The following is a 24,481-nucleotide window of genomic DNA, read 5'->3' on the forward strand; positions in this document are numbered from 1 at the left end:
TGGTGTACGTTACGGCTCACTCCTCTTCTTCTGGTGTTTTTGGCGATTTTGCCAAACCAGCATAAAAAGATGCATTACCGCCACCTATTGATCTGGAATTTTGAGTATACAAACTGTCATATCTCGAGATAATCTGCTATAGAGATACCATATCGCCAGAATTTGTAACAACATCTTGGCAGCAGTTTTTGCATCCAGCTCAGACTTTAAATTGTGACTTACTTATGTATATAGCCTATATATATTTAATCATTAAAAACGAAATAATTAAATCATATTGTAATGTATGGGAAACTGATGGAATAATGGTTAAATGCAGTGATTTCACACTTAACTACAAGCAATTTGTGAATAGAATTTGACATAAAACAAAATGTAAAACAAATGGAAGTTTTTTAAATAAAGATTTCCGTGCTGGTTTGCATGGGTCTTACTAAACGTTTAAAGGACGTCAGTGGACGTCTATTAACAACCTCTTATGAAACTACTTTGGGCACTTAAATTAATTACTGTAGTATGCCAATGTGAATGTGAATGTAACACAATTGCTTTTGCATATTTCATAAGGATTTTATAGAGGTTGACGATGGACTACACGATGCACGTGTAAAAGACGTCACCTGCTGGACGTCCTTTCACAACCGAATCACAACCGGGTATATTTTGAACTACACTCAGCTAAAAGTCAAAGTAACAACTTTACATGCAACCAGGGGCGGATTAAGGTTGTTAAGGGCCCCTAGGCTGCTCTTAGTGTGAGCCCCCCCCCCCCCCCCCTACATTCCTTCAAGTGGTGGGCCACAACAGTAAGAATTTATTGTATGTATATATATATATATATATATATATATATACACACACACATGGGCGTTGGAAGCAAAATTAATGTGGGTGGGTCCTCCCCCAGAAAAAAAAATACAGGAGTATATGCCATATTCTGTAGTCTGGTGCCTTTTACTTAATGTGTTATTACCTTTTACACAATGCAAATAGGCCATATTTACAAATATTACGAAAGACAACTGTTAAAGAACAATTTCAGTGGCGCAAATGGTAAAACGAGTGACATCTAGTTTTTGACGCGGGAGACCCGAGTTCGCGTCCGCCTTTTGGTGAAATCATTTTCGAAAATCGTCTCCCTTTTCACTTATATCACATCGGAAAGGCATTTGTTTATTTGTAAATTAATGAAATAATTGAAAAGTTGAGATAAAGTATCAACTAGGGTTAGGTGTATCTGAGCAGAAGTTACGCTGCTTTACTTTGCTGTGTCTCACGACCGACTAGTGTAACAAATGAGGCACACTATGTAGCCTACTCTTCACAAACAGCATATACCGAAAGATCGATTGGGTTTTAAGAAATATGGCCACTTACTGGCTCCAAGTAGAACATAGACATTCTTATCCTGGGGCCTCATTTATAAAACTTTCTTACGCACTGATTTGATCTTAGAACGATCAAATCCACGTCAAAGTACAGATTTATAAAAACCGTCTTTGACGTGGAAAAGTACTTATCTCCACGTCAGATTCCAGCTTGGCGTACGACCGTTTCCTTGTGGTAATGCCTGGTATTGCAGATAGTTCAGCCTCACTATAATTTGATTTCTTACTTACTTATTTCTTAGAGTGTTCGTACGATCAAATAATAATTCAATAATTTGATTTCTTGCGCTCCTTTTTACTTGCCATTGTCACAGAGTTTTTGCTTTAGGAATTAAGCAGGGGCGTTTCGACGGCGGAACATTCAGCAGCACACAATTCCACGATCATTTGTGATTTATAACCGAATGACTGGCGTATGCATGGATTTCGTGGTACGTTCGTTTTCTCTGAATCGCTCTTACGTTCAAATCAGAAAAGTTCTTAGATAAAATCAAGGATGGTTTCTAAGTCTTTATAAATGAGGCCCCTGGTCTTTCTAGAATTTATTCCGTCTTGCATGCTGTCCTCCCATCATAGATTGGCCCGACTGGTGAAAACTAGAACCTATCTAGACTGGCCACAGGACCCAGAGATGCATAATGCATTCTGGGACAGGCTGTGGTGTAAATTGAGCCCTAATGAAACCAATTAAATTTCATTTCTGTATAGGTCCTTAGGAAAAAAATCAGGCAGCAAATGCTCTATTTAAAATGATTGGTTCTGTTTTTGTATTTAACTACATTTTTTAAAATACATATAGGCTACATGTATTGAGGGATTGGTAATGCATTTACTATTATATAATATGCATTAATAAACCTGGGGCCTCATTTATAAAACTTTCTTACACACTGATTTGATCTTAGAGTGTTCGTACGATCAAATAATAATTCAATAATTTGATTTCTTGCGCTCCTTTTTACTTGCCATTGTCACAGAGTTTTTGCTTTAGGAATGAGCTCATTTTATATGTTAATTAATTAAGCAGGGGCGTTTCGACGGCGGAACATTCAGCTGCACACAATTCCACGATCATTTGTGATTTATAACCGAATGACTGGCGTACGCATGGATTTCGTGGTACGTTCGTTTTCTCTGAATCGCTCTTACGATCAAATCAGAAAAGTTCTTAGATAAAATCAAGGATGGTTTCTACGCAAGTCTTTATAAATGAGGCCCCTGGTGTAACATCAAATATGACTCACTGTGCAAACATGATTTGGCTTTTGCAGTTAAATTATGTTACATCTTTCATAAATGTTTAATGAAAATGTTTAATGTTTAAGCAGACATAAAGTGATGTTTGAAGTAACTGAAAAACCACAGGCTATTTCTGAATGTGCTGATCAGATCTGTACAGTAGATAGATGGTATTTTGGCCTATGCATTTATGCAAATGTGTTTCAGTTCTTGTTTTAATGCGTCTCCTGGAACACCTTCCTTAATGAGGTGTGAATATGTCATTTGGTACATTTGATATGAGTATGGTTTTTTTCCCCCTAGGAATTGTCTATGAATCATTTCTTATAATATATTAGGGAGAAAAAAAACTCAAACTTCCTTTTGACAACAGGTTTATTTTCTCAGTGTTTCATATTCCATGCATGAGTTATTGGAAAAGACTGTTATTTGTCAATCCAGAATTAAAAATGTGGAGAAAAAAAAAAGTCACATACATTATACAGTAAGTAAATTCCTTTAATTCAGTCTTATTTACAGTGACGTGGTCAGCTGTGCCCAAGTTTTATCCAAAACCCATACATTCAACCAACACTATGAACCATTTATAAGCCTAAGGATGCAAAAATATCATCAATATCATCATTTTGCACATTTGGTTTTTGTAAGGCAATCTGTGAGTCCATTTTTTCCTCGGCTCCAAGTATTTTATTATTTCCTGACACCTCTTCTTTTGAGGATTTTTGCTGTGGCCTACAGGTCTTCTTGTGTTTCATGGAAACAAACAAGTCTTTAATTGGTCTAGAACACATCCTGGAAAATGCACATCTGCGTCTGGCAGTTCTGTAGCGTGCCATGAAGGTTCCATGGTGCCATCGAGTTCTCCAAAGTGCAGTGAAGAAGCTGGAATGTTTTTGTGGCAAAGTCTTTTGAAGCATCAATACCTTCTGAACTTTTAACTTAAACTTTTTTAATCTCTTCTCCACCCTGAGTTTAAAAATACATATGATTAGACTTGATATATACTCCTGCTTAATTAATGTTGTATTTATATGAATTTCTTAAAAACACAAATTTCAGTTAGAGTATTAATATGTACCTGACACCTTCAGCTTCCAGACTTTCCATTCTCAGACAGTTCAGGTGCAAGAAGGCCAGCTGCTTACGTTCTTGGTGAAACTTACAGCTCCGGCACCAGTGCATTATTTTCTTCAGAAGGGCAGCCACATTTGTGAAAGAAGACACCTTCCTCAGCGACTTTAAGAACTTCCTCTTTTGAAGGACTGCTGCTTGGCTTGAGATGTCCGATTTCATCTGAGGCTCCAGAGACATCTTTTAGAAGAATTAATCAATGACTACTTTTTTTCTATAAAAATGTCAGACAATTATTTTTCTCAAAAAATGTATTTGATCTAGAAGCTCATTTGCACCATGTACAAATAAAAGCCTGCTTTGGCAAGTCATCATAACAATGAGATTTAAAAGTCATAATTATAACTTCATTTTTTTCTTACAAGGTGGAAATGGGCCTCGATCTATCAGAAAAATGTGAGTGGCAAAACCAGAAATGGGAACATCCAAACCAAGATACACATACCTGATTGGTGGTTTTACAAGACTGCTGAAGAACAGCCTTAATGTTCAGTCCACAGGATGAGACAACTAGAGAATTACAACAAGTAAATATAAGATTATATAACATCTATGTTGAAAAAAGTTTGCACTTAAGTCACCTGGATGAGCGGCCATATTGGAGATACTCGGACGTAAACAACAGCACTGATTTCACGGTAATGTACTACTGAATAAATTGTTCTGCTAATTTATGCTGTCTAAATCATGTGGAAGCTGCTAAATCATATAGAGAAGGACTTAGTAAACAGGAAAGGGTACAATATTTTGACAAACTAAAGTTAATAGGTGGTAAAGATACGTACAAGCAGTATTAATTAAGATATTGGCTTAATACTTCATCTACCAGACCAGAAATGATAAGAACAAACAAATATTGTCAAGATTCTTGCTTGGAAAATCCTAGTTCAGTTTGGCCAACCACAAACGCAGTCTATAGTGCTCCAAATGTTTTTCCCTGGTCTGACCGATTAGTACAGCCCAAACATGACAATATTGACTATTTTCAGAAGCAATAATCAGCTAAATGTGTTTGGTTCAGTGGCATTGTTTACATCCAGTGCCACCAATATGGCCGACTGATGGTGCAAAAACGCACTAGAATGTACACATATGAAAGCAAAGTAGATTTTTTTTTTACAGAACACACAACTATCCAATTTAAAAAAATAAAAAGCTCAAATAACCTGGCCGTCTCTGTAAAACTGCTGCCCCCAGGTCTAGACTAGAACCTTCATCATGAATGGCAGCTAATATTGGCATCATCTCTTTCACCTCTTCTCCATTATCCTCTTCATGCCCTTTATCCCCAAACAACCTGGAAAGGAGAGAAATGGACTTTTGTGTCCCTTTTTTGGCCCTTAAAGGTTCTTTGGTGCCTTCTTCCAAAAGTATATCTGGGTGTGAGAGGCACAGGAAGTCTTTCAGGTCTGCAGGCAGGGTGAAGTTAGTCAGATAAGCCATGGGATGGGACTGAGACACCTTCTGGAGGAGTTCAGTGGTTTTTTTGTACACAGGGATGAGGGCTCTCAGAATACCTCTGAAAAACACCCTAAAAAATAAAACGTATGTTAGCCTTTTTCAGAATAACATTTGTTGCACGCAATTTTGTTTAAAATCCATCCATTAACCAGACAGAAGATGTTCCATATATTCAGTATATTGTCTGAAACTATTTTTAAAATTTGGTTTTTAGTTCATTATGTCATGGTTTGGTTACCCGGATACACGGCCATACTAGCAATACTCAGATGTAAACAACAGCATGGATTGCACAGTTAATGTACTACTGAATATGTTTTTCTGCTAATTTATGCTTGTAGAAATGTGTAGAAGATTCAAAATCATGTAGAGAAGGGCCTAGTATCCAGGAAAGGGTGCACTAGTTTGACAAACTAAAGTTAATAGGTGGTAAAGATATGTATGAGCAATATTAATTAAGATATTAGCCTAATATTTCACCTACGTAACTGAACAAACACAAATGTTGTCAAGATTCTTGCCCTGGAAATCCTGGTTCAGTTTGGTCAACCACAAACGCCTTTTGTTCATCAGTTTTTTTTTGCACTTCTCTCCTTGATTTGTTATAACTTTTTGCAGTCTATAGTACTCCAAATGTTTTTTCCCAATCTGACTGATTAGTACAGCCCAAAACATGACAATAACTGACCATTTTCAGCAGCAATAATCAGCTAAATATGCAAGTTTCGTTCGGTTCAGTGGCACTATATGGCTGATGTGTTGTGAAAACACATTTACGTAATGGGGACATCTATTATTTTATTTACAGCTAGTTATTAATATAATAACTTAACCCTAACAGTGCATTCATATTAGCAGATTTGCCAAAATTCTCTTGGTAAAAGGGTTCATTGTCTATTGTCAACAGTGTAACAATGTACGTAGCAATCTCACACAGAAGCAAATTTCAAACCAATCAGCTTTCTGTTGGTAAATGCAGAATATTTGAATAACCAGTTCCCCGATGAGAAATGTGTGTCAAGAAATACTGATCATGTGGATTCCTATACTTAAATCAAGCAGTAGCATGGTAAATCAAACTGGAAGACAAACTCACCAGAGACGACTGAGCATGCAGGTTATCACCACATTCAGCACAATGAACTCGTTCAGCAGCATGTGTTGTCGTGTCAGTCTAATTGGGGGGTGAAGGATCACAGCCATGCACAGTTCTTATATTGTAAGCATTTTTAAACCAAAGTAAATGGTTGTGAATGTAAGCATCTAGGATACATGAAAGCATGGGTGCACCGCTCCTGTGTTCGGGCTAAAAGACTGGAGGCTCCAAGCAGTTTGAGACAGAGCCACTCCAGCATGGGCTGACTGGGAGCATCACACTTCCCAATCTCAACTCCATCTTTCCTACACAGAAAGAAACACATGTTCTTAGTGCTGAAAAAAACAGCTAATACCAGCCTAGGCTGGTTGGCTGGTCTTAGCTGGTTTAAGCTGGAAGTAGCTGGTCTCCCAGCCTGGTTTTAGCTGGTGGTTTCCCAGCCTGACCAGCTAAGACCAGCCTGGAAAAGTGGCCAAAACCCCTCTAAAACCAGCCTGCCTAACCAGCCTAGACTGGTTTTAGCTGTTTTTTTTTCCACCATGGATGGAAAACAAAATGTATCATTTGTTTAACCTACACCTTACCTCTTAAGTTTGTCTGGACACAGTTCCTTCAGATCTTCCATGGCGGCTTGTAACTTCATCTCTTTTAAGCGGTTTATGCATTGCTCAACCTGCAGATGATGCAAATAAAAGCTCTGCATTGCAAATCCATTTTATCATTCATTTGAAATAGTTACACAATAATAATATGCATGTATATAAAATGTACACTGAAGCACTGGGTTCCCACCTGTTTTAATGCTCGGAATGGCTTGTGTTGTCTAAAGCTGTTGTTCAAAACGTAAAGTAGTTCGTATAGAACACGAATTTCTGTTTGTAGAACTTCACTGCATAATAGGGTCAGCACATTCTCACAGTCAGACAGCAGACATTCAATCAAAATATCTAGACAGAGAAACATCGTTACAACTTACATGTCATTTATTTAATTATATGTATTTGCAGGCGTCTTATACAGTACCTACACTGAACAACGTACACATAATACACAATAAACGCGCAATTTACCAAATGAGAACACTGCAATTATTAAAGTAATAAGAAAGCACTACACTACCAACACTAATAAACACATTCTGTAGGTATGCTAACACTGCCGACAAATGATATCACATGAACATGTGCGTTTCATATGAACGGATCCACGTGTTCAGATCAAACACGGGGAAACACACTGTTCTATGAGTATTTCTTTACATTATGTGCATGCGCTCTTTGTGTGTAGTAGATATATGGGTTAAAATATCAGAACATACCAGTTGATTCAGTAAATGGGATTCTACTCGAAGAAACAGCACTTGGAAACGGAATATTAACTTTATTCCATGGTTCCTGCGCCATGTTTACAGCTGACTGCCGGGGAGAGAAAACCAGCCAATCATACGTTTGTTCATATGATTACGTCATAGTTCCTAAAGGTATACACACACCATTTTTTTTTTCTTTATCCTTTGTTTAATTTTTTATGCGCTTTTTTGGTGTTTAATGATGTCTTATTTGTTTTTATAACTATCACACGAATTTAAAAGACAAGTATTTTTAATAAATCAATTAACTAGTTATGTTTTATACAGATGCTAATTTTTGCCTGTTAAGCCTTTTGTAAAGACTTGAGACTGTGATTTAGCACTTTTTTTCTTTTTCTTTTTAATTTATTTTAATTTATACATCATCCTTGGCTTAATGTTTTTTTTTTTTTTGTTCTTTGTATAAATATACCGTAGTCAACATTTGAAGTGGATAAAAACCTTTCATCAAAGTTGTTCAAAAACCAAACCAATACCCGTTTTTGTCTTAGGACAACTTTGATGAACCACTTCAAATGTTGACTTAAAATCTATGAAAAAATTATACTGCTTTAAACTACTTAGTAAATTTGAAAAGTATCTGTACATTTTTCTTTGGAAATTTTTACTTCACTACATTCCAAAGCATAATGTCATACTTTTTACTGCACTACATTTCATAAATAAAAGTTGTTAGTTTTACCTTTAATAACATTAATAACATTAAAAATGTAGTACCGTTGTACTTAAGTAAATCTTTGAATTACTTTTACTTCAGTAAAAGTAAGAAAGTAATAGATTTCCAATGTAATTAAGCACTAAGTGATATTTAGTATAAAACTAAGAAGCAGTAAAAAGTACAACATTACAAGTACAATATTATGCTTTGGAATATTGTGAAGCAAAGTTTTCTTAAGAAAAACACTCTAAACACTGATAAAGTACAGACACTTGAAAAGTACTTTTACAGCAAAGTAAAAATACTTTACTACTGTCCGCCTCTGGATATAAAAGACTATACATTCAGTGTTTTTGATATGAAAAAGAGAAGCCATGTAAAAATAGGTCATGTCAACACCTTTTGCTTTTAACACAACAGGTGGAAAAAGATCTGACATGATTTTACTTGGATTCATATTTTTTTACATCTCAAAAAGCTGCAATTTTAACAGGAGTGTTGACTTTCTATAGCCACTGTATATCAAACAAGTGTAGCTTACAAATGGTTTGTCATATAGCTTGCAAATAAATGTCCTCTCAATATGAATAGTAAAAATATGAATAGCATAGTTTATTAATAAATAGCCCAAATAGTACAAATAAAGTTTTATTGATAATAAAATTAATAATTAGTGTTAAAAAAGCTTTGATTTCTTTATTATTCTTACATAAACAATAACTGTACAGAACACAGTTAATATAATTATGTACAGAGGCTTAGGCTTAACAGTCCACCATCTTCTTATATCAAACAGTAATTACCATATTTATCTATTAATAAACATACATTTTATTTGTGTTGTAGTACCCATGCAATAATCTGTGGATTGACTTCATCCAGTACTGATTCCTCTGTTCTGCCTCGTACTGCGAGTCCATGGTTTGCATCCTTGACCCAATGAACAGCAGAAGGGCTTTTCATGGCTTGTATAATACTTTGTAGACGATTCTGAAAAGCAAGCAAAGGATAAGCTTCGTTAATTTTATTACATTAAATAAGTTCAGTCATCTCATACAGTGCATACACTGAACAACTAACACAAACTTGTGCACTTAACAAAATGAGAACACTAACCATTACCAAAACAAAAGAAAAAAATGTGTTCCTCTAATAAAAATAATTTCTCAAAATTCTTTTTTGTGATCCACAGAAGAAAGTCATACATGTTCACCTGTTCACACATGTTATCTGCAGTGCCAGAAACAAACAGCACAGAAGTTTGGGACAGCGCAAGCAGGTCATGGCTCCGCTCAACATATGTTTGTGGTTTTCCTGGTACAGTCATTGGGAATGACAAACACAGTACACCTTGGACTGCATCCTTCTGGCTGTCGCACATACGTTTACACACAGCAACAGCTGTACGAGCACCCATAGAGCGTCCTGGAAACAAATATACAAATATACATATACATATATATATATATATATATATATATATAGAGAGAGAGAGAGAGAGAGAGAGAGAGAGAGAAATATATATATATATATATATATATATATATATATATTAGGGGTGGGCATAGATTAATTTTTTTAATCTAGATTAATCTAGATTAAATTTTGTAATTAATCTAGATTAATCTAGATTAAAATGGCTAATTTGAATTCTGCTGAAGGCATTCAGAATATGTGTGCTACCCAAATAATGACTAAAAGTAAGTCTTTGAGAATGGATCATAAAGCTCATAAAGCTGTTCTATGATAATTTGTTGATGAAAATTAATTATGTTCAATTAGATGTACTTGTGTTTACTAACTAACTAACAATGAAATTATTTTTTCTACCTATAGATTGTGTTTTTTTTTAACGTCAACACCTACCCAACCCATTACATGTTACACCGTACTTTTATTTTGACAGGTTGCCGTGAAGTTTCTGTGTATACAGTATGATATGATGCTAGTTTTCTCAAATGAAACGGTAAAAGTGACACTCACAGCAGTTTGGGAGATTGAGTTTATCTGTTCACGTGAGATGAAAATGCCAAAAATTACCGGGAGCGTCACGTGTGTTTCAGTATGCGTGTAGTAAAAGCTCGCCTCCGCCATGCAGCTAGGCAAACGGAACATATCGGATTCATATTAAAACGGTCTTTTTGCATTTCAGTTTTCACATACACTAGTCCATATCGTGATTTGAATTAAGTGACAGACCGACATTTGATTTATGAATCCAAAAAACGACGAATTTACGTGGCATTTCGCTATAGTAGATTCTGTTTTTATGAATGGAGGACGACGCGACCCCGTCTGTGTTTTGGCGGAGGAGACTTAAACGCGCGACCATATTCTATAGTCTTCGGTATACATCCGCGTTAAACTATCAAGGTGAAAGTCATCATAGCTTGCGTAGTTCAGACCCAGCTCCCAACCCAAATTTGAGAATAGATTAACGGCGATATTTTTTTTTATCGCACGATAAGAGTTTCACGTTAACGCAGCACGTTAACGCCGATAACGGCCCACCACTAATATATATATATATATATATATATATATATATATTTTGTAGGAAGAATTTTGAAAAATAATTTTTGGAAAAAGTATTTATTATTATAGGGAATAATAATAGAACAACAGAAGGAAATCAGACAATTCAATATTAATATTACAAAAAATATTAGTACTGATTTCTCTAATATATATATATATATATATATATATATATATATATACACAGTACAGACCCAAAGTTTGGACACACCATCTCATTCAAATGAATGAGAAGGTGTGTCCAAACGTCTGGTCTGTACTGTTGATATGAATTCAACTGAAAAAACTTGTGAAAAAATATCTTTTAGGTGGTCAAATAGCAAATAGCAAATAGTGAGGCTCTGCAGCCACCTACTGGTAAAAGTTTTTTTTTTTTTTTTACTTTTAAAACTGGATTTTCCAAAAGATGGGCAAAAATCTTACACTTAACCATGTGAAATTATCCATGTTATTCCCATGAATTAAAGTTAGAAATGTGGGTCTTTTATAAAGTGATTTTTAAATAAAAAAAGCTGTTTTTGTATAAAAACCCATTTAAATTTTTTTTTTATTCAGTTATATATATTTAAAAATATCAATAACCCACTGAAAACTGCACAAATGTAGAGTTAAAACTTTAATAAACAGAAAAATATACAGTACAGACCAAAAGTTTGAACAAACTTTCTTTTTCATTTGAATGAGAAGGTGTGTCCAAACCTTTGGTCTGTACTAGTGTATATATATATATATATATATATGTATCCATATATTTTTAAAGACTTTTCAGTTCCTCCTTCAAAAATAGACTGCTTTTGCACATTCAAACAAGAAAGAGTGAGACAGACAAAGAGAAAGAGAAAGAGAAAGAAAAAGAGAAAGAAAGAGAAAGAGAGACCTACCTCCCAAGAAAAGGCTGTTTGGTGCATAGCTCTCATGGGTCTTTAAGTAATCCTGGTGGATAGAAAATTGCAAGTATTTTGTAATATTGAAAATATTATTAATATTATTAATTTATAATAAAAATTCATTTTATATTTGTATATATTTGATTTATTGCAAAGAATATGAATTTAATATTAAATATTATTATTAATTTGTGTCTACTACAAGTAATAATAATACATTTTATAAAATAATATATTGTTTAGTTTTATTAAAAAAACAAATAGATTAATAATTAATAATATTATTAATAATATCTGAATATGTTTTAAAATGTACGTTTTTCCTGCAATTTTTAGCATCATTACTCCATTCACATGATCCTTCAGAAATCATCCTAATATTGTAATTTGCTCAACAGCTGAGTATTTTTTTTTCAGGTTTCTTTGACTAATGGAAAGTTCAGAAAAACAGCATTTATCTAAAAGAGAAATCTTTTGTAACACTATAAATGCCTCTATCATCACTTTTAATTAATTTAAAGCATCCTTGCTAAATAAAAGTATTAATTTCTAGAATTTCTGCTTTCAATTTATCAAAGAGTCCTGAAAAAATACTTAACTGTTTTGCATATTGATAATAATAATAATAATAATAATAATAATAATAATAATAAAAACTGTTTCTTGAACAGCAAATCAGCATATTAGAATGATTTCTGAAGGATCATGTGACAAAGAATGGAGTAATGATGCTAAAAATTGAACTTCGATCACAGGAATAAATTGCCTTTTGAAATATATTCAAATAGAAAACAGTTATTTTAAAAAGTAAAACTATTTCACAGTTTAACTGCTTTTGCTGTACTGTGGATCAAATAAATGTAGGCTTGGTGAGCAGAAGAGACTTCTGATATAATGTAATAATGCAAAATATGTGCTTACTACAACGGCGCTATACGCTCTGGTTCTGTACAGAAAGTTAACCGCCTTGCAGGTGAACCGCAGACACAGAACGCCCGAACAGGCGAGAGTTTGTGCGAGGCTCTCCAGCTGTTTGATGTGCATGTCTCCCCCAGCGCCGTGCGTCAACACCACAGCTGTGCATCCCGCGGAGACGTCAGCAGGGACAGTGAAAACACCGTCCAACTCTTTCTGCTCGAACGGGATTCTCACATTCTCCTGCAATATTCATATACAAAAACTCTCGTTAACATATATTTACAAAAATACTGGGTATAATGTTTCTGTAGAGAACATACCTCGGAAAACTCCATATTAGGCATCAATAGTTGCGTAGTTAAAGCAAGGAGCTCTAAAATGCCCGGGTTTTTCACACGTGGACATGTATCGATGTTCAAATCACGTTGTTTACAGCGCCACCTTATGTAAAGGAGCATGCGCCTCAGGCAAGAAGGCTTCATGAAAATGTTAAAAGTATCCTCATGATGAACTGTTCGGACACTTAAATTAGAACTATATATATCAAAGCAATTATTTTAAAGAAATATAAGTGTGTTTGGTCTGAAATGAAACCAATGTAGTCAATTAAGTAAATACTTATACAAGGTAGATTGTTTAAGTCTTAGTTACAAAAAATAACATTTCCACTGTTAATTATTCAGTTACAATTAATTATTATGAATAAATAACTGAATTATTAAGTTAACTCTTCTACAAACTTGATAAAACATGTAGATTTAAATTAATTATTAGCAAGCCACATCTATCAAACTTTTTAAACAAATATGATTCATACAAACCAGACCAACAAGAATGTAGAAATACAAAGATTTAATACAAAAAGAGAAACATTCGGTTAAGACATTGCAGTCAAAAGACACTTGATGCACCAAGTCTGTGGTGACTGAAACTTTTTTTCCCCTGCAAATCCATTTAAATGTAATGGCTGCTGTTACATGATGAAATAAGTGGTCTCTCACAGCTCATCTCTGACCTACACAAAACAAAACAAACAATTAGAAAATGCTTGATCTGATGCAGAGCAAATGCACTGCGGACTAAAAGAATTCATATAAACTTTTTATGAGAGTAATCTGCTGATCAATCCCATGTCATAACAAAAAGTGTATTGCCCTCATAAACGCAGTTTGTGTGCTTTATGAAATGACAATAAATCCATCAGATACTTAATTAAATGAATGGGTACAATATTATATCATATGGTGGTAAAATGTTTACGGTTGGTTCTTAACAATAAATGTTTTATTATGCTGGAAATTCAAAGTTAAATAGTATTGTTTAACAATATGGATAGTATAAAACCATATAAATGGAAATCTATGGACAAAAGTGAAAAAAGTGCTTAATTTGTATGACTTATTAGGATTTTGTTTTGCTTAGGATATTTTAGTTTGATGGAATCCAGATGTACTGTAGTGTTATTTTACACTAATGACTTTCAGTATGGTCAGTACAATCTCTATTATTGTGTAAAATAGGTTAAATGAATACAAAACTAATATACACATTTTAGTGATTTGGTTTAATACCAAGAACACAGACCTTTTTTCTTGCGCAATAACATGGGAAAAGTTCATCCTTAGGCTGTTCCACCAGCTCCATACCATCTCGAACCTTAGGCTCAGTGACCTGCAGTTCAGCGTACTTCTAAAAACAAAAACACAGAGCTGGTTGAGTGAAGAAATTTCATTTAGCTTACAAAATTTTACTGGCAAAACGAAACAAAGACATTACAATCCAATCACACACCCTCTTCCTTTTCTTTTTCCTGGTGAAGCACTTTTATTTAGAATTTTTTATTAAGCGTCCGCAACATCATCACACTAAACAAGCATCTTTATCAGCAGTACGAATCACATAAAATTCAAGTAGCCGCTGTGGTCTTGACCTCTAACGCTTCCACACCTCAAATGCACACAGGTTTATTGCTAAGAAGTGCTTTGAGGCCTTGCTTCGTGTTTAAAGATTAATGTTTCCAGCCGAAGGTTATGGAAAACCATAAAGTGCTGGGGTTCATGAACTCAGAGGTACTTGTGCTCAGCGACTACTGTGAGCACACAGCTATTATAATCATTTATTAAAAGGTTTGTATATACACTATACAAAGGTATGTACTGTATATACACACTACCAGTCAAAAGTTTTTATTAAAATGCTTTTTTTTTTTGATTTAAGGAAGTCTCTTTTGCTCACCAAGCCTGTTCTTTATCAAAAGTACAGAAAAAAAACAGTAAAAGTTTAAAATATTTTTCTAGTTGAAATAACTGTTTTCTATTTGAATATATTTTAAAATGTAATTTATTCCTCTGATTTCAAAGCTGAATTTTTAGCATCATTACTCCAGTCACACGATCCTTCAAAATCATTCTAATATGCTAATTTGCTGCTAAAAAAACATTTATTATTATTATTATGTTGAAAACAGGTTTATTTGATGAATAAAGTTCAGATGAACAGCACTGATTTGAAACAGAAATCTTTTGTTACATTATAAATGTCTTTATTATCACTTTTAATTAATTCAAAACATCCTTGCTAAATAAAAGTATTAATTTCTATAATCTATTAATTTATTTCTCAAAAAATATTTTTATAAAATAGGTAAAGTGGTATAGTGTATGTTACAAATGCTTTTTATTTCAGTTAAATTCTGATATTTAGATCTTTCCATTCATCAAAGAATACAAAAAAAAAAGAAACTCAACCGTTTTAAATATTGATAAAAATAATAATAAAAATGTTTCTTGAACAGCAAATCAGCCTGTTAGAATGATTTCTGAAGGATCTTGTGATACTAAAGACTGGATGCTGAAATGTAGCTTTTGATCACAACAAATAAATCACGTTTTTAAATATATTCAAATAGAAAGCGATACTATTTTAAATAGTAAAAATATTTTACAAAATTACTGTTTTTGCTATATGTTTGATCAAATAAATGCAGGCTTGTGAGCTGAAGACACTTCTTTAAAAAAGCATGGACTGGTAGTGTATACATATTTTTGTCTTTTTTTTTGTAATTCATCTGTAATCAGTTGGACTGAATGTATTCAGTTGTCATAATTTTGTACTGTTTATATATTTAAAAAAAGAAGAAACAAAACAAAATTAGAATAAGAATATATTTTTGGACTTAACCATAACAACAAAAATGTTAAATAATATGTAAATACCATACCAGACCTAGAAAGAGTCTTTCTAGGCCTGTGAGGGAGAAACACGCTCACAAATCTTTATTATGATAAAAGAAAGTGCTTCTAAGTCATGTTACCATCTTATCAACACAGACAGTAAAAAGACCACTGAATGTGTGGGCCGTGCAGATGGCAAAATGTGCATCTTTTTAACCTTTGTCTTTTGAGCCCTTGAGAACAACACATAAAACTTGAATGAAGATGGAAGATCAAGACAAGATAAGATATACACACTGATAAGTTCATAAAATCAAAAAATTAAAAAGAGTCATTAAAAATGGTGTTTGGTGATCAAAAAAACAAACAACTTGTACAAAGAGCCTGTAGTGTCAGCAAAACAGTAATTGTTCTGCTTTTGATGTAGCCACTGCCACAATAGACACATCACAGCACTAAACTGAAATAAGAAAAAAATACCTGAAAGAGTTTGAAGTAGTAACAGAATATACTGTCACCCGTCAGATGAGCTCTTGCAAACTGCTGACCTGCCAAGGCAATTTGCTTTGCCTATAAGATGAAAAAACAGAAAGGCAGGATGATTGTTTATACAGTTAACTGCTATAGTCACATTCGAAACATTGCAATCTTCACAACTACTGCACACCAGTTGACCTCTATCTCACACTACCATCACAACACTGCATATACACCTTCTGCTTTGAAAATAAAGAAAAATAGCTTCAGCATCTCCCATTCATGCAGATGCAAACAGTTAGCACTAAGAAAATAAGCTAATGAAGAATTAACCATTTTGTATTGTTAATATTTTATTAATAAATTAAAATGAATCCAAGTAACACAATTAGATCCCCACATGATTTGAGTTTACAATTATATACACTACCAGTCAAAAGTTTTTGAACAGTACGATTTGTCTCTTCTTTTTGCCAAGCCTGCATATATTTGATCCAAAATACAGCAAAAGCAGTAATATTGTGAAATATTTTTACTATTTGTAATAACTACATTTTAAAATATATCTTGAAAATTAAAAAAAAAAAATTATCCTGTGGTCAAAACTAATTTTTAATCTTTGCTCCAGTCTTCGGTGTCACATAATCCTTTAAAAATGTAATAATTTAGAAAAAAAAAAATCTAATATGCTGATTTGCTGTTCAAGAAACATTTATTATTATTATTTTTATTATCAATATTTAAAAGAGTTGAGTAAATATAAAAATAAATAATAAATAAATAAATAAAAAACTGTTGTAACATTATACACTATACCATTCAAAAGCTTGGAGTGAGTATCCTTTTAAAAATGACAGAAGTTAATACTATAATAGAATTACAGAAATTATTATTTTTAGGTAGCAAGGATGCCTTAAATTGATTTTAAAAAATTATGGTTTATAATGTTACAAAAGGATTCTATTTCAAATAAACTTTCTATTCATCAAAGAAACATGAACCATTTTTTAACAGCAAATCAGAATATTAGAATTATTTCTGGAGGATCATGTGACACTGAAGACTGGAGTAATGATGCTCACAATTCAGCTTTGAAATCAAAAAAATAAATTACATCTTTAAAATAAAAAAAACTGTTATTTTAATTAGTAAAAAAAAAAAAAAAAATGCAGGCTTGGTGAGCAGAAGAGACTTTAAAAACATTAAAAATCCTACTGTTCAAAAATTGACTAGTAGGCCTGGTTTCACAGACAGGGTTTAGACTAAGCCAGGATTAGGCCATAGTTCAATTAGGACATTTAAGTCATTTTTATAAACATGCTTGGAAAAAAACATTAAAGGTGTGCATCTTGAGACAAAACAAATGCACTGATATATTTTAAGATCAATCAGTGCAATTTTGTTTCAGTTTGAAACAGCTCAAGCTTACATTTTAGTCTAGGACTAGGCTTAAGCCTTGTCTGTGAAACCGGGGGGTAGTGTACAGATTATTAATTAATCTATAGTCTATATAATATATAATCTAACTACAAAACAAACAAAAAAGACACTAATTTGTGTCTTTTTTGTTTGTTTTGTAGTTTTTTATTGTTTCCACTCGCTGTTATTAAAGCAATATGCCATGATTTTATCATGATCAAGGGAGGTTTAGGTTCTCTTCTTTGTGATATAAAAATAATATAATATAATGTAATGTAATATAAAGCCTGTACTCACAAACATTTGAATATACAATATTGTGTGTTCATATGAGAATTAGAGATGTGTGTGTGAATGAGGATGCTGTACCTCCTCATCGTGGTCTCTAGCCCACTGGATCTTCTCCAGTAGGTCACTGAGGTCAGCTTTGAAGGGGATGTAGTGTACCCATGGCTGGAGCTGCTTGTAAAAGTGCTCATAATAGACAGAGTCATGTTTGAACACCACACTGTCTCCTGCAAGCAGATAAGGCAGTCTGTACGCTGCTACCGTCCCGTCAACATTTATCTGGTACTTATACTGTTAAAAGAGAAACATACAAATCACCTCAGGTGAAAATAACAACATTAAAAAATATAAAATAAATATATGTGAATTAATCAAATTAAGGATCTATGCTGCGTGTACTGAAGTCCTGTAAAATGCACCTTGAAGAAGTCAAAAAAGGACACATGTTTGACGAGGGGCCCGTAAAGGCTCTCATCATGTTTGAAGAAGAAGAAGTTGGTTAAAGCAGCATCAAGCATGTCAGTGTTGGCCCGTGCCAGTTTAACCAGCTCAAGACGCTCTTTCCTGCTGTCTCGACCTCTCCAGAAAGCTTTGCTGATCTTCTGTTCCCACGCTGGACCTGTGTGTCCCTGAACAGACATCATGTCCAGACTCACTCTGTCACGGAAGAAATGATTAAAGGGCAAAATATATTTGAATCAGTCACAAAACAGAAAATAATATGCAGTACAGAAATGTAATTCCATGTTGTTATAGACAAAAAAAAAAAAATGATTCATGATTTTTTTTTTCTCTGTTTTTAAATGTTAGCCTAGGCATTGCATTTTGTTTTTATGGACAGACATTTTAACTATTATCACCATTTTTTGCAGTTTTCTTTTGTTCACATTTTTCCTAAAACTCTTTGTCTGGCATTTTGCTACAATAAACAATAATTCCAGAGTTCCTTAAAAATCGATAAAAAGTTTTATGTTGTTCCATAAAAAGTTTTATATGTTAGTTGCATCTCCAAGAGTCACAAGAGTTTGTTTACCTGCCCATTGTCTCCAATACAGATTCAGCCAAGTCATATGTCGGCATGACAATATCTTGTGTATCATTTGACCCACACCATGAAAAGATCGGACTGGGCTTCTCAGATGCCCGTCTCTTCTCCAGGGGCCAGTCTCCCAAATTAACAAAAAACTCAATGTCTGGAAGCTTGACCTGGTCACACACAACAATATAAATGGACTGCTCATTTTTCAGTTGTGAATTTACATAAATCAAACATTCAACAAAATAAATCAAAGTACAGTTCAAATGTTTGGGGACAGCAAATCTTTTTTAATTTATTTGAAAATGATGCTAATATATTTCTCTTATGCTCACAAAGGCTGCAATTATTAGATCAAAAATACAGTAAAAAACGAATATTTTGAAATAATATTACAATTTCAAATAACTGTTTTCTATATTTAATATATTTTAAAAAATAATTTATTCCTGTGATGGCAAAGCTGAATTTTCAGCTGCAGTCTTCTGCAATCATTCTAATATGCTAAGTTGGTGCTCAAGACATGTCTTATTTGAAATGGAAATCTTTTGTTGTATTTCTTAAACAACTGAATGTGTCCTTAATGAATACAAGTAATTATTTCTTTCAAAAAAAAAAAAATTGCTAACAATAAAACTTTGAATGATAGTGTATGAAAATATAATTATTCAATACTATATAACACTTTTATTCTTTCCAATACTTACTCCCCAAAAATACAGTTAAAGTACTTTAGGAGAAATCCACAAATCTATCAACAATACTATTGCAAAGATTTAAATTAACACTGCAACACTCAAAATTCTTCTTTTTTTTAATGTGCCGGCCTCCATCCATTCTATGTTAGAGTGCCATCTAATGGTTACAAAGGTAAATGATTAAGCACATACTTGAGATGTTTGTTAATAACATTAGCACTTAGCATAACCTATTTGCATAAAAGCACTCAAAAACATTTGTACTGTCTGTATATTGGGCTAAAACTCACTTTACGTGTGAGGGACAGAAGGAAGGCATCCATGAAGATCCTGAATCCGACATGTTCTCCATGTGTTTTTATATAAACCTAAAGTAACAAAGAAAACAAAAGTACACAACATTATGAAGCATATTTATGATCAATCTGATTGTTTTCTTAAGTAGCTGAAGACTTCAGGAGCAGAAAGAAAAGAGAGGCCACATACAGATTTGGAAAAATTTGGAATGTTTTTAAAAGAATTCTTATATGCTCATCAAGGCTGCATTTACTTGAGAAAAAAAAATACACAAAAATAATATTGTGAAATATTATTAAAGTTTAAAATAATGGGGTTCTATAATAATATATTTTTAAAATATTATTGATTCCTGGGATGCAAAGCTGATTTTTTAATCTGCCATTACTTCAGTTTTTAGTGTCAAATGATTCTTTAAAAACCATTCTAACAGTTGTGCTGCTTGTTTTTTTTTTTTTTAGAATTCAATTTAACACAGCCTTGGTCAATAAAAACATTAATTTCTTCCAAAAAAAAAAAAAGAAAGAATTAAAATTTTCGGACCCCAAACTTTTAGATTAGTAGTGGTAGTCTATTGTCACAAAAGATTTCTATTTTAAATAAACGCTGTTCTTTTCAGAAAAAAAATCACAGGTTCCAACAAAATATTAAGCAGCACAACTGTTTTCAATATTGATAATAAATCAACATATTAGAATGATTTCTGAAGGGTCATGTGACACTGAAGATGGAAGTAACGGTGCTGAAAATTCAGCTTTGTATCACAGCAGTAAATTAAATTTTAAAATATATTCACATATAAAACGGTTATTTTAAATTGAAATAATATTTCACAATATATTTTAGTTTTTTTTTTTCTGTATTTTTGATCAAATAAATGCAGCCTTGATGAGCATAAGAAACGTCTTTAAAAAACATTAAAAATCTTACTGATCCATACTTTCAATCAATGGTCCAATCATTTTAAACTGATGTCAAAATACTATTCAATTCTTTCTGTGTAAAGATTTATAAAAATTGTGTAGTTTATATATAAAACACTCCACAGGTATTTGAGTGAGACATCCCTGCTAAAAAAAAACCCTGCTGGTTTTAGCAGGTTTAAGCTAAAAGTAGCTAGTTTTAGCTGACCTCCCAGCCCTTTGCTGGTTGGCCAGCAAGTCTCAGCTAAAGAAGTGGTCAAAACCCCTCTAAAACCAGCCGGCTGACCAGCTATTACCAGCTATGATCAGGCTGGTTGCCCAGCTAAAACCAGCCAACCAGTTTAGGCTTAAGCTTTTTTTTTTTTTTTCAGCAAGGCATGTGTATATGTGTGTGTACCTGGTTGTTTTTGATAGTGTAGTGACACAGGCTATGTCTCTTCCCAAAGCGCTTAAGGATCTCATCTGCATTATAGTCTGGATCCACACTAGGAAAAACAGACAAATCGTTCTCTATCTGAGAGAAAGTGTCTGGGCAGTGCATGTTCTTTTCCCATAATGCACCACTGGGCTCTGGGCAGTCACATGATTCATGATACACTGCACCTGGACAGTGAGAAATAGGTTAGTGTCAACTTCCAGACATTGTTCATCTCTATGGGATGAAAGTGGATGTGATTTTTCTCACCTTTGAGTACATATGGTGACTTTCCCACCGGCTTGTCTTTCAAGAGAATCTGAATGTGCAGATCTGTGTAACTGGCATACATGCGGTACCGAACCAGAAAGGATCCGTCATTCCGGTCTAAAATCTGGATCCAGATTCTGGCGTACGGGTCTGTTGGAGATGTAATCTTTACTTCAAATGTCTTCTCTCCAGGAGAAGTTGTGAAACTGAAGATGAGGAAATCACAACAACAAATGCATTATTATTTTAGCCAAGCTAGACGAAAACTGATGCCTTAGTGTGTACACATGACATGTGAACCTAAAGATCAGATGCATAAACAAGACGCTTTTACCACCCTGGGGCGAAACTCCAACAAAAACCTGTCGTGGGAATTTACCAGCCATTTGTTGTTAAACATACTTTCATTTATCACAGAACACAGTGTCTGTCAGGAGACAAACATACAGTCATAAAAGGCTGACATGATACAACTTACAGAGACTAATTACTACTAATTTTGTCCTTTAGCAGATTTATTCAAGCACTTACAACACAATTGCCTTGGATTAAGTAAAATCTCTTCAATGGTTCTTTGCATCAGTTTAAGGATCAGCAGGGAAGTCTTTTTTATGCTGTATACGGCATTTAAGACACTTGATGATGCATTACAGTTTTTTAACAACTGGGTATTGGTCTCTGGGTTCTTTAAGCATCAATATAGGTTACTAAAAATAAATATGATGATCTTGGTCGATTATTAGGGTTTTACTGTGGTTATCATTTTTGGTTCTAGCTGAAACCTTTCTTTAAGGCAAGACACTACAGACAAAACCATTGTTTTTCTCATGCACTGGTCAATTTTGAGTTATTTCACTTTCATACCATTTTTTCTTTCTGACTAGAAGAAAGAAAACATCACATTTATGTGTTTATTTAATGACATGTTTTTGTGTCTGTAGAATTCATTTACAGTACCCATCTTTAAATTGTGAAAATTATGTTTTCAAAAAATATTTCATATCATGCACTGAGCCATTCATGAAACTTTACGGTTTAATTTCTATCTATATTCTTTAGGTATTTAAAGAGGGGGTTGTTCATACGCTACCAGTCAAAAGTTTTTGAACAGTAAGATTATTAATGTTTTGAAAGAATTCTCTTCTGCTCACCAAGCCTTGATTTTTTTAATCAAAATACAGCAAAAAATAACTGTTTTCTATTTAAATATATTTTAAAATATCATTTTATCTATGTATTATCAGCTAAATGTTCAGCATCATTACTCCAGTCTTCAGTGTGACATGATCCTTCAAATTTGCTGTTTAAGAAACATTTATTATTATTATCATCAATTTTTTAAAACAGTTGGGTATATTTTTTTTATATAATTTACACAAATAATTTATAATGTTACAAAAGTAACAAGAAATTTCTATTTCAGATAAATGCTGTTTGCTGTCTGAACTTTCTATTCATCAAAAAAACGGAAAAATTCTACATAATAATAATTAATGTTTTTGAGCAGCAAATCAAAATATTTCAAAAGACTTCTGAAGGATAATGTGACTGGAATAATGAGGATAGAAAATTCACAGGAATAAAACACATTTTAAAATATATTTATAATAGTTTTTTTTTTTTTTTTTTGCTGTTTTTGCTGTACTTCGGATCCAAAAAATTTAAGGCTTGGTGAGCAGAAGATACCTATTTAAAAAAAAAATCTTGGAAGTGTATATAATTTGCCTGATATATATATATATATATATATATATATTTTTTTTTTTTTTTCTTTTTTTTTTTTTACTGTTTTTTCCCTTGGCTGTTGACAGTATTTTCTGGTTTATGGAGTGATAAAACTCTAACATTTTAACAAAAATAAAACTAAATCATGAACCTGGTTTCATCTAGCGTTCAAATGTCTGTTATAGAAATGTATGCAAATGAATATTTCATTAGATAATGTATCGTTTGCATATTTAGGCATAACATTTTAGAAAACTGATTGTCTTAATGTACTGTGATTTATCAACTGGGGAAGTATGGTGATATCCAATAGTTACAATTGTAGCATTTTCACATGTGGTGTGTCTTAAGCCAGGGTTTGAACCCACAACCTATATTTTCCAGCCAGATGTTTAACCACTAAGCTATAGTGGCCCGTTCTGGTCTTCCAGCAGATCTCACTCACTTTCGTCCGGTGGAGTCCACTGTCTGTATGAAGAAGAACCGAGCAGGAAGGACAATGTTTGTTTCCAGTCCAGGACCCCAGATCAAAGTTTTGCTCGCGCTGGGCGCTACCGCTGCCTTTGATCTCCGCGTCAAAAAAATGATGCAAGGCATCAAGAGCAGCAGAAGTTTTCTCAACATGTTTATAAAGGATGAGGACACTTTCAGTAGTGGACACGTTCATTTATCACTTCCTCCTGATGACAGTGCTCTAAAGAGCTCTTAAAACAACGTTGCTTAAAAACACTAATGATACATTTCACTACATACTCACATTGACCAGCGGTTCGGTGTGCAAACCAACCCAGAGACTCTCGTGAGAAAATCTCTGCAACAGACTCAAGCTGCTCATGTGATTGGTCCTTCGCACCTTGTGTGCGTCAATGACGCAACGTCCTGAAAGCTGATTGGCTTTCTAATAGGAAGAGGAAAGACGCTTGCGAATGCTGCTTGTGTAGTCGGCGGTGCTTCAGTGCATTTATTGTTCATAGGGGATCCGTTAATCACAATGAGTTTATAATTTGTACAAAATATGACCAGGATATTGTTACTGCTATAAAACTGTTGTAAATTAGCAGTAACCACGCTCATT

The 24,481-nt window shown here is 33.5% G+C and overlaps 3 protein-coding genes across 3 annotated transcripts; all 3 read right to left on the bottom strand.

Annotated features, from left to right (window-relative positions):
- Window positions 1-3,104: 3,104 nt before the first annotated feature.
- On the bottom strand, window positions 3,105-7,719 carry rmp64 (ribonuclease MRP subunit p64). The gene is made up of 9 exons (XM_073846193.1): window positions 7,634-7,719; window positions 7,108-7,262; window positions 6,900-6,988; window positions 6,492-6,620; window positions 6,316-6,393; window positions 4,925-5,289; window positions 4,204-4,268; window positions 3,706-3,938; window positions 3,105-3,593 (listed from the first exon to the last, which is right to left on the bottom strand). Exons 1-9 carry the CDS (start codon window positions 7,716-7,718, stop codon window positions 3,212-3,214), a joined length of 1,581 nt encoding a protein of 526 aa, XP_073702294.1. The 5' UTR covers window position 7,719; the 3' UTR covers window positions 3,105-3,211.
- A 1,214-nt stretch (window positions 7,720-8,933) lies between these two features.
- On the bottom strand, window positions 8,934-13,082 carry tex30 (testis expressed 30). The gene is made up of 5 exons (XM_073846350.1): window positions 13,006-13,082; window positions 12,689-12,925; window positions 11,762-11,813; window positions 9,556-9,767; window positions 8,934-9,332 (listed from the first exon to the last, which is right to left on the bottom strand). Exons 1-5 carry the CDS (start codon window positions 13,027-13,029, stop codon window positions 9,174-9,176), a joined length of 684 nt encoding a protein of 227 aa, XP_073702451.1. The 5' UTR covers window positions 13,030-13,082; the 3' UTR covers window positions 8,934-9,173.
- A 440-nt stretch (window positions 13,083-13,522) lies between these two features.
- On the bottom strand, window positions 13,523-24,199 carry poglut2 (protein O-glucosyltransferase 2). Its single transcript, XM_073846028.1, has 10 exons — window positions 23,852-24,199; window positions 21,682-21,887; window positions 21,394-21,599; window positions 20,067-20,144; window positions 19,076-19,248; window positions 18,462-18,699; window positions 18,124-18,333; window positions 16,339-16,428; window positions 14,270-14,374; window positions 13,523-13,700 (listed from the first exon to the last, which is right to left on the bottom strand). Exons 1-10 carry the CDS (start codon window positions 24,028-24,030, stop codon window positions 13,683-13,685), a joined length of 1,503 nt encoding a protein of 500 aa, XP_073702129.1. The 5' UTR covers window positions 24,031-24,199; the 3' UTR covers window positions 13,523-13,682.
- Window positions 24,200-24,481: the final 282 nt, after the last annotated feature.

This window comes from Garra rufa, chromosome 8 (assembly GCF_049309525.1).
Source record: "Garra rufa chromosome 8, GarRuf1.0, whole genome shotgun sequence".
Classification (NCBI taxonomy): domain Eukaryota; kingdom Metazoa; phylum Chordata; class Actinopteri; order Cypriniformes; family Cyprinidae; genus Garra; species Garra rufa.

Excerpts from the sequence above, each read along its gene's own strand:
- rmp64 (XM_073846193.1), bottom strand. The coding sequence starts at position 7,718 with ATGGCGCAGGAACCATGGAATAAAGTTAATATTCCGTTTCCAAGTGCT. Across the intron at positions 7,263-7,633 it reads CCCATTTACTGAATCAACTG|ATATTTTGATTGAATGTCTG; the intron begins GTATGTTCTGAT and ends TTCTCTGTCTAG. Across the intron at positions 6,989-7,107 it reads CATTCCGAGCATTAAAACAG|GTTGAGCAATGCATAAACCG; the intron begins GTGGGAACCCAG and ends CATCATCTGCAG.
- poglut2 (XM_073846028.1), bottom strand. The coding sequence starts at position 24,030 with ATGTTGAGAAAACTTCTGCTGCTCTTGATGCCTTGCATCATTTTTTTG. Across the intron at positions 18,334-18,461 it reads CCTTTTTTGACTTCTTCAAG|TATAAGTACCAGATAAATGT; the intron begins GTGCATTTTACA and ends CTCTTTTAACAG. Across the intron at positions 16,429-18,123 it reads CTAGAGACCACGATGAGGAG|GCAAAGCAAATTGCCTTGGC; the intron begins GTACAGCATCCT and ends TTCATCTTATAG.
- tex30 (XM_073846350.1), bottom strand. The coding sequence starts at position 13,029 with ATGCCTAATATGGAGTTTTCCGAG. Across the intron at positions 12,926-13,005 it reads CTAATATGGAGTTTTCCGAG|GAGAATGTGAGAATCCCGTT; the intron begins GTATGTTCTCTA and ends TGAATATTGCAG. Across the intron at positions 9,333-9,555 it reads CAGATAACATGTGTGAACAG|AATCGTCTACAAAGTATTAT; the intron begins GTGAACATGTAT and ends CTTGCTTTTCAG.